This window comes from Punica granatum, chromosome 3 (assembly GCF_007655135.1).
Source record: "Punica granatum isolate Tunisia-2019 chromosome 3, ASM765513v2, whole genome shotgun sequence".
Lineage (NCBI taxonomy): Eukaryota > Viridiplantae > Streptophyta > Magnoliopsida > Myrtales > Lythraceae > Punica > Punica granatum.
In genome coordinates, this window is record NC_045129.1 from 12,360,607 (window position 1) to 12,371,368 (window position 10,762).

General features: G+C 36.8%; 1 protein-coding gene across 1 annotated transcript; it reads right to left on the reverse strand.

Annotated features, from left to right (window-relative positions):
* Window positions 1-937: 937 nt before the first annotated feature.
* On the reverse strand, window positions 938-2,327 carry LOC116198679 (probable carboxylesterase 18). The gene has a single exon (XM_031528898.1). The coding sequence runs from the start codon at window positions 2,139-2,141 to the stop codon at window positions 1,080-1,082; it is 1,062 nt and encodes a 353-aa protein (XP_031384758.1). The 5' UTR covers window positions 2,142-2,327; the 3' UTR covers window positions 938-1,079.
* Between the last annotated feature and the right edge of the window lie 8,435 nt (window positions 2,328-10,762).

Genomic DNA, 10,762 nt, shown 5'->3' on the forward strand with positions numbered 1-10,762 from the left:
AAATGAACACGAAATCTCTTAATACCTTGAAAAGAACATCTAGTGTTGCATCACATCTCCTTTCTCCTCTTAACACTAATTCGATTAATGGGTGAGACCGAGTTGAGTAGCGAATCAATCGAGTTGGCTAAATGAACTGACAATAGCCGTAAGAAAGTCGGATAAATTGTATCTAGTCTCAACAGGTCTTGCTTAGGAAATATTGTATGCCTTCGATATCAATCATAAAGGAATAGGAAACTTCCTTTTATTTTTTTGGTTATGAAACGGGGGCAAATGCCCAGAATCAATCATATAACAATGACCGAGATATGATGGTCCCAGCTAAATTGCCTGACAGTAAAAGATCTGAGGGGGTCTTTGATAGCACTGATTAAGCGTTGAAATAAAGCACCCAATAGGATTCAACATGTTGGATAAGCAAAAAAAGAAAAAAGAAAAAGTCACTTAATAGATTTAAGTCGAAAAAGTACTTAATTATTATGTAGAAAAAACCTACTTATTATTTTCAGTTGATTTACTCAGTTGAAGGATGATTATTAAAAATTTGCAACGGTACCTCCAACTTTTATCGTAATTACAATTCGACTCCATTTTTAGATTTTGGCTCAGAAAATTAGAAAGAGAAGGAAGAGCACGATTCACACCACAAAGAGAGAGGGTGTGATGGTCGGGATCGAGGCTTTTATGCCTTAGATCTCCCTTATCCCTCTATTCGATGAAGAGAGATAGATGAGAGATCAGGGACGGTGGAGACCTCGATCTTGGCCACCACCTTCATGGTCACCAATGGCATCTGCCTGTGATCTCCTCTGTGAAAGTGGTGGCGGGATTGGATTTAAAAGAAAATGTAAATGTGGATCAAAAGTGAAAAGAAGTAAAATTATTAGGTAATATGTAAACATAATTTCAACATTTATTATCTTTAACCAATCAAATATTTTTTTCATTTAATCAATTAAGCACTTATTCTGTTAATATCTTAAGCTTTCAATACTTAATTTTCAACACTTCAAATTAAGTCCAAACAAACATTAGGCAAGGGATTAGGAATTGAAAGATAAAGAACGCCTTATTATTTACTCTGACATTTGATTCAAAGACCTTCGAGTGACGAAATCCTTGACCTTTGAGAGTAACTGAGTGGCGTCGAGCAGTTCGGGGAATCCGTAGAAGCCGTGGACCATGTTAGGGTAATAAACCAGCTCCGCCTCCTTCCCCGATCTCTTAAGCCACTCGTAGTACTTGACCTGCCAATCGTGCAGGGGGTCCATCCCACCCGCAATCACCATCGTGGCCGGGAACTCTGCCAGGACCGAGATATCAACAGCATTGGGCCCACTCACATTGGCAGCCCCATGGTCTCGGTCGGCCCCCTCGGGCAGGAAGGCCCTCCAAAACCAGTCGGCCAAGGCAACATTCAGGAGCGGGGCCTTCTTGTTACGGATCTCCGACTCTGTCTGCTCCGTTCCGCCGAAGAAAGGCTGGAAGGCGATGAGCCCTCTGATTTTGACCCCTTCAAGCTTCGACTGCGCCACCCTGACCACCACGTGGTGCGCGAGGTTTCCACCGGCGCTGTCTCCGGCGAGGAAGCACCTGGATAGGTCTGCATTCTCGGGCAGCAACGTTGCGGAGTTCTCGGCTACGAACCTGAGGGCATCGAACCCGTCTTCATACTGGGAAGGGAACCGGTGCTCCGGCGAGAGACGGTACTCAACGGAGGCAACGATGGCGGACAGCTCACTAGCAAGTCTCCGGCAGAAGGCGTCGTAGGGCCGGGACGCTGCGCTCATGGTGGCGAAGCCTCCGCCGTGGAAGTACACGATGAGTGGGAGGGAGCTGCTGCTGGCTGTGGTGGAGGCGGTTGGGGTAAAGAGGCGGAACCAGAGTTTTCGACTGGGGTCGATAGTGACGTCGGAGGAGCTTATGCCCTTGACGTCGGGTTTTCGAGTGGGAGGGGATTTGAAGTCGATGATGTTTATGAGGCGGCGGTTGATGGTGCCGTTGCGGCGGCATGCCTTGTCCCGTAACTTCAAGAGGACACAGGCCATGGCACGAGTCACCCATGGTACGGCCGCCAAGGGAAGGCGTTCACCGGAATCTGTGGCCTCCGATGATTTGCCGGACGAATCTGTCGTCATCTGGTCTGAGAAGAGATGAAAGATCGATTAATAGATCGCTGCCTTGTGGGAGAGCATAGCCTGCCATCGAGTCTCTAATTCTGAAGCTATATAGGAAATAGGAATTGGGCCATGGAAGACGATAAGTCTGACTGATAGAGACATTGACTCCTGCTTTGTTCTCCAAAATTATCATTGGTTGTCTCCTTCGGGAGTGTTTTTCCTTCTGCCAAATGAAGTTATTACCATCATTATTAATGTGTACCAATAGTGAAGTTTTTGTCTACCAGACATGAATTTATTTTAGTAATTCGGCGCATGTTTCTTTTTAAATAAAATTTGAAATTCAGTCTTACTAATAGGGAAAATTCATTCGAAAAATTTTATACTGCATTAAATAGAATTTTAAAATCAGATTTTGATTTTGAAAAAGAATTGTATAAATGGAGTCCACCATTTGATTTTTTATGAGTTATTTTGTTTTGTTGTGAAAAAAGAGTGATATAAATAGGCTTTAATTTTGTATAAGTTGTTTTGTTTTGTTTTGTTGTGAGTAGAATTAAGTTAAAGTAGGATTTTAAAATCCTATTATGAAACCAAACAAATCATTAACGTTTAGAGGGCTAAATCAATTTGACATTATTATCTTTTTATATACAAGTAATAAACGTTGTTGCAGTTGCTATGACAAGCTACATAGGACAAACATAGATGCCCATCGAGTCTCCTTTGGGTTTACCGTCGATAAAACTATGCCAACTAGCATAAAAAATCGTAAGTGTTAATATCATCTTGAAAGTTTAGAAAGTTAGCACTCCTACCCCACTTCATTTTGATTTTGATGGTTTAAATATTCGAATGAGGATTGAAAAATTGTATGACGCAATTGGCATAAGTGGTTAATGTGGTTCAATTAATTGTTTTACCAAAAATTTAACTTTTTTAAAAATGTATATAATTTGCAAACAATTTAAGTGAAATTTTTTTAATTACTAATCATGTAACCCGTGCATTGCACGAGCGTTTGGATTTTTCTATTTTTGGTTGGCATTATTGAATTTATTATTTTATAATACAAAATAGGAAACAAATAAAAAGCACTGGAAGTAATTTCATTAATTAATGTCTCTAAATAGATTATAACTAGCCACTTTACTCATGTTGTGCGGGATTATTATTTGACTATAGATTTTATATTAGTTTATATATACATCACTAAATAATAATTCTATTATTATATTATGTATGGAATGAATTCATATTATGAATTAACTGATATTATTTTTCTTTTTATGAATTTTCATGGTTTAATTAATGTGGTTGTTTAATTACTGTGGTGAGTTAATAGATGTAAACCATGCAATAAATGAAAGTGCTCAATTGATATCATGAGGTTATGTAAAGGGTGGGACGTCAGGAACTGAGAATTGGAAGATTGGAGCGACGTCGTTAATTCTCTCTCTTTATTTTGCAATTATATATTATATATAGAAGTCTCATTAAACAATGGAAATATCCAATAAAAATGTAAATGTATTATGAAAATTTGAAAAAAAAAAAGGAAAAAAAGTTCAAGTATATATTAATGAGGATACTTGAAGAGACGGCCAATCACGAGCTGAGGGTTTGTCCAATACAATTAAGCGGGAGCTATTCGTTGCACGAATGAGATAATTTCGTGAAAGTACTCTAAATTATACTATATAAAAGATATGCAATTTACTTTCATTGGTAATTTACTCTAGGACGCATGGTATTTACCTAAAATATGCATAATGTATTTGATATTGAAATATTTTAGAGATAACTATCAAAATGGTCATTAAAAGATTTCAAAACTAACAAATTACTACTTGAAAGATATTTTGAAAGAATATGATCATTGAAAGACTAGAATCCATAACATTTTGGTATTTCCGTCAAAATTCCGTTAGTGCCGTTACGGGAAAATGACATGGATGCTTGTGTGGCATCTAGTAGCCAAACGGCGCCGATTGACAGTGCACATCAGCACGTACGACGTCGTTTATGGCCTAAAGTTTTAAAAAAAACAAAAGAAAGAAAGAAACCTGGGTGAAACGATGTCCTTCCTATCTCCTCCCCCCATCGAACCTGACGTGGCCCCCCCGGCGTCGTCCTTCCTATCTCTTGCTTTGACTGTCTGTTTGCTTGAAGTGCGAGCGATGGGAATGCAAACTCATCTTGAAGGTGATAGCTTGTTCGACTTTCTTCTACACCCTTAACTCCTCTACTCATTCCCTCTTCTCATCATCACCTCCATCTCCCATTGAAATGTTACTGCAATCAAAATTATCAAAATTATGGCAAGCTATTAACTTCGAGCAGACAAACAGTACAAGCAACAGACAACAATGCAATAGGAGACCACAACTTCGAGCAACACCAACCAGTTCAACATACCATTCGTCACCAAATCAAGTGAAAATCGACTAACCTCGAGAGCGCTGATTCGGCTGAAGAGACTGCAGATGAACTCATCTGGATTGCAATGGGCAACAGATGATCTTCAGCTAGGGCTGTAGGAAACCACAAATCGGACTTAGGGCTAGCAAATAGGACTTCAATCGGACAATCTATAGTTGAGAGACACTTCCCATACTTACCAATTAGCTCAATTAGCTCCTGCGATTAAATCCACCTCGTTGAGACCGTCGGAGATGGAGACTCGGTACAGAGTTGCTGGCGGAGTCAAACTCAAGCTTAACGAGTTCGTGTGTCCACGACCTTTGGGGCGACGACACCGGTGGGGGGAGGAGATAGGAAGGACGTCGGGTTCGATAGAGGTTCGTCAGGTTGCCCTAATTTTGATTGCAGATGGGGGGAGGGGAGGAAATAGGTAGCAACGACGCCGTTCGGTTGGGGGAGGGAGAGGCAGCAAGACGGCGTCGTTTCGCCTAGGTTTCTTTCTTTCTTTTTTTCTTTTTAAACTCCAGGCCATAAACGACGTCGTACATGCTGATGTGCGCTGTCAATCGGTGCCAATTGGCTACTAGATGCCACATAATCATCCATGTCATTTTCCCGTAACGACACTATCGGAATTTTGACGGAAATACCGAAATGTTATGGATTCCGGTCTTTCAATGATCATTTTGTTTCAAAACATCTTTCAAGTAGTAATTTGTTAGTTTTGAAATCTTTCAATGACCATTTTGATAGTTTTCTCAATATTTTACTACAACTTTCATATGTACTAGAAAAGAAGCCTGCGCGATACCGTGGGTCTCTAAAGAAGATCTCAGTCAACAATATTTTTATATTATAAAAGTACAAGAAATGATATTAGTAATATTAAAAGGGATAAAGTATTAACAAATTAATATCGCGTGACTTATTTTAAAATTGATAAAAAAACTCTAAATTCAAAATTGTCTTAGTTTTATAAACATATAGACATAGAGGAAAAAATGAGAAATTTTATTACATAAAATGATAAGAAAGTATAAAAATGCAAAAAAGTTTATATGAAATATGAAATATATAGATATAATTAATTTTATAAAAATTAAAATATTAATTCATGCTTTGCATATATAACTATACCATATCTATTTGTATTGCACATAGAATTGCCACTATATTTATTAGCATATAATTCTGCCTAATTTCTCTGCATTAAGTATATCATTTTTTTATATATTATTATTATAGCTTGTTCTTACTGCAATATATTGTATTTGATCCCGATATCTTTTTAAACATGATAGCATTCTAGAATGTACTCAAATATTATGATATTATTTATTTTTTGTGTAAAATTATGAGGATTCTTTTATTTAGTAATAAAAAGTAAAAAATATATGGGGTGCTTTATAGCATTTGAAAATATGCACCATATTGTAATAATACAACAAACCTATAAGTACAAATTTAATTGAAAACTCATCATTGAGAACCCTATTAATTTTAAGTGACCTTTGAAATTCATTTAAAACATCTCGTGAACCCGACCAATCCAAGTAAAGATTGTCAATAGGCTGGAGTAACCTTGTATTTCACTGAAAATTGGTGGCGACTTAAAATAAAAATTTTATATTTGGGTAAATAAATTATATATATATATATATATATATATATATATATAAGCCTTAGATGAGATTATAAATTAATATAAAAAATCAAAATAATAAAAAGCAAAAATTTATTAGCTTGATATGTGTCCATTGAAACAAGAAATGGAATGAAGTTTAACTTCACTCAATTCCAATTATAAGTAATTATATTTAAGAATTGTAATGATTGTGTTGTTGAATTATGAAAAAAAGTAATGAATAATTGAGATAAAGTAATGATTTTGTTGTTGAATTGTGGAAAAAGTAATAAATAGTTGAGAGAATTTAGTATTAAAAATTGAATCGAATGATAATTAAGATAAAAAAATTGAAAATAATAATAATAATAATTGTATTGTTCAATTGAAGAAAAATAAAATTAAATTGAAGTAGAGTTAAAAAAAATTATTTTGTTGCCAAACAAGTCGCTAAGAGCCTGTTTGAAAAATGAGTGTTGCTCAACTCTGCTCAATCCTGGTTTACTACCCAACAACAATGGGCAGCAATTTCCTTCATGTGGGACCCAGTCGCAGCAGCACAAGGACGGTCAACAATGGGCGATTGAATTTTTTTTGTAGCAAATGCCCTGTTCTTCAATAATTTTAGGAATAGGAATATAACAATATTAAAAATGGACAAATTTGTGCATCCTTCGTGTTATTTTTTCAGACCACGAATTGTCTTTAACTTTATTTGAACTGATACCAAGCTAATTTCAGGTTAAATTTTTTTTCCTTTACTTTTTCAACTTTCCTTGGCCTTTTGCCACATGAAAATGTCGCAACTTTTCAGAGGAGTAGGATACACTTTCGCACATTTGACAGAGTAAAGTAAGCACGTTAAATAAACGTACAAAAGTTATTATATACATTCATTTTTGTCATTCAATATAATGCGTGCAAATTCATTTGTCATCTCATAATAATAAACATGCATCTTCCAATTCTCACAGAATGCACAGTAAGATGGCAACGGCCATAAGCCAAAAATTCTGAAAGACCACCATAGCATTAACGCATAGTTTTCCAACCACATTAGAAGTAGTGAAATTAACTGACCATACAAGGAAGACAAGCACAGATAGTCCGAACCACAAACCCACAGCAACATAGAAACATTCTGTTAACAGATCAGGAAGAACAAGCTGATAACTTCGGCCTATTCCAGAAAGGACAACAAACAAGGCTCATTCATTCCGATGAAGAACAGATCTATGAGATTGACATAGGTAGGCGACCTTACAGTAACAGGGCAAGGGCACCAGATGACCAAGGAGATCTCGCTATGCAGACAGCAATCGTCGAAATTCCACCAAGTTTTGCAATAAAAAATCATTAATTGAGATAGAGATCAGAAGATATTACCTCACTGTCGATGCCTCTCCAAAACAACAACTTCCTGGGGTTCTTAAACCCCAACCCTGGTGGAGAACAGCGAACTGGAGGGGTCCCCGACAGCGACGAAAGTTGGGAATCTCTGGCAGCCGGTGACAGATAGGACGTCTTTCGCGAATCTGTCCTGCAAAACTCGTGCTTTTCACTGTTCTTCGCACCAAAGATGCACAGGGTACCGCTCACGGACAAACAGCCTGTTTGCAAATAATGCGTTCATAAGTCAGTAATCGGTGAAATTGATAACTTCAAATCAGTAAACGGACAATTTCCTACCGAGGAGGACAAAGAAATTTCTTCGATTTCGGCCTACGTTATGTGGACAAAGCACAGAAGGAAGAAGGGGAACATGCAGGAAGGAGGAGGGGATGAAGAGGAGCGGCTGTCTCATTTTATACATCATCTTTTCATTTGTTTTAGATTTTTTCTATGCTTAACTTCTCCACCATATTGTTCCCTTCATATGCACCTATACATATTATAAATTGTCTCTCGATATATATATATGCTATGTATGCATTTTCTTAAGAGACTTAGGTAAGTACTTATTCGCATTCTTGATTTTGACTTCTTGACCTTTTACTCACTATTGATAGTGTTTAATATATAATTCATACATAACTTTTTCACATATATTCGTTAATTCATGTGATGTCTCTGGATTACTTGTTTTTAATTAATTCAAAAATTAATTTAAAAAATTAACCACACAATGCGTTGGCATCACCCAATTTCTTCTAAGGTGTTGCTCATTGTGCTCTATGCTCCGGCATGGAGGTGCTCCTAACTCCCCTAGCTAGGGTCTCTCTCTCCCTGTCGTGCTCTCTCCCTCCCCGATGCTCTCTCTCAAAGACAACAGACGAGGATGGAGCCAAGAGCTCAAGAGGCAGCTATTCGATCTCCCCTAAAATTTGATATTCTATGAAACTTTACATATTATTCGTCACTTTTATATGAAACTTATATTCGTCCTTAATTTGAAAATCTTATCTTCTAGTTCGTTCTTATAAAGATCTCACCCCTTCTAAATTTGATAAACTCTGTATCCGTCCTTGGCTATTGATCCTATGCACTCCCACGAGGTTGTCGGCAACCACCATAGTTATTGACGGCCTCATGGGGGTAGGTGGTCCCCAACGACAGGAGCGTTGCACGATGAGGCAAGGGTGCAGAAGAGGGTTTCCAACCCTCCGTCGATTTTATAAAATTTTTAAATTTTTAAATTTTTTCATTTTTGATTTTGTTCTTGCCACGTGCTGCTCACGCGGCTTTATGTCAATTTTAACTAAAACTATAAAGGTAAAACTAGTGCACGAGGGCAAGTAAGTCAAGAAATTCATTTATGAGGCAAAGGTGCATCGTGCCCGTATATATAGGGGATTAAATATTCTTTTATCAATGCAGCAAAGACCGTACTTTTATTAATTTTGAGTATTGTTAGGGTATGAAACTATAATTTTAAGGGTGCTTCAAAAATTTTAAAAAACTCCTTTTTTTTTTGCGATTACATGAGGAAGTCCATGGATTTAGTATAATGAAATAAAAATTTAGAAAAAGATTAACAAAATTTTTACTATTTTGCAAGATAAAGGTTATAAAAGAATATGTCATTTTATTAAAATTTAAGTTTTTTATTATTTAATATGTGTCCTACTATAGGGCAATTTCGAAAAAGCACGCATTTCACTTGTAAATCGGTTTCTACCCAAATTTGAAAGGTTTTATAATAGAGAACACGAAGTATGAAATTCGCTTAAAATCTAGCCAAAAGTTAGTACGACATTAGTTCCCAACAAGCATCTCAGTACGATTGACTCTTCCACTAATTTAAATCTAAAAACAATTATAAAAGGAATAAAAGATTGAAAAGAAAAAAAAAGGGATAAATAAGAAAAATAGAGGCGGCCGATCTGCCATGCCACAGCCAACTGGTAGGCATGGCTGCATCACCATTAAATGGTCGTATCCAAGTCCAATTGGCCATTTCTTTGCAACTTTTCTATATGCTTTTTTTCCCGAATTTTTAAAAGAAAAAGTATATAAAATAGCAAAATTTTAAATTACACTTTTTTAGCTGAATAAGAGGCCGAAAATGGGAGACCGGCGTAGCAACCTCCCTCTGGAGACCAAAGGGGCTCCACAGTCGTCATGAAATGTTCCATTTGCCTGAATGGGTAAAGAGCTCGATGAGACATAACCCACCTAGGTCACCATGACCCTACCAAAGTGCACAGTGGACTAGAACAGTTCCCATATGGTAAAGGACAAGAGTCTACTAACGCAAACGCTTTCGTGTTTGAGTCGAGTTTCGACCCCTTGACCTCCCCTTCGGAAGACGAAGTCCGTTACCAGATGGGCTACCATCTTGGTGGTTCATTTTTAAATTACACTATATAGTACATAGTTTAAGATATAATGCCAATCATAACATAACTTTTTACTTTTGTGTTAGTTTTATCACAATTTTTTAAAATTATATAAGACATCGTTTAGGGTGTAGTGTTAATTATGATAATACGTCAATTTTTTTGTGAAAATTAAATGGATGACTGATTTGGTGCACCAGTAAATGAATAGTGGGCCCAGACTCTTGCTACATGCAAAATAACTCATATTTCGACCAGCCGGATGCAATTTTACCCTCCCAACTCCCTCATCATTAATACCCAAATCTCATTCCCACCTCTTCACACATCTCCTGCCTCACTCCAACCCTAAATTTCTCTTCAATTCCCCTTCTTCAGTCATGAGCTTGCCAATTTTTCTCTTCACACTTCTCCATCTTTTGTTCCCTTAGAAAAAAATGAATTAATGTTTACATTTCATTTGACAGGTATGAGCTCTCCTTTTCTTTCTAACAATTTTTAATCTCTTATTAACTATATATACTGCAATAAGTTAAATATGTTATTTTTTTCATTCTATTATTGATGTGATTATTTTCAAAAAGAGCAATACTATAAAGAGGCAAGAATGAGACTCCACAATGGATGGTGAAGGAGTTGAGGAAGTAAAAGGGTACGAAGCGGGTCGAAATATAGGTTATTCCGCATGTGCCAAGAGACTAGACTCACTATTTGTCCACATGTACCCTATATCAGCCTTCCGTTTAATTTTCATAAAATATTTAATGCCATGCCATAATTAACACTACATTCTAAACGTTGTGCTATATAGT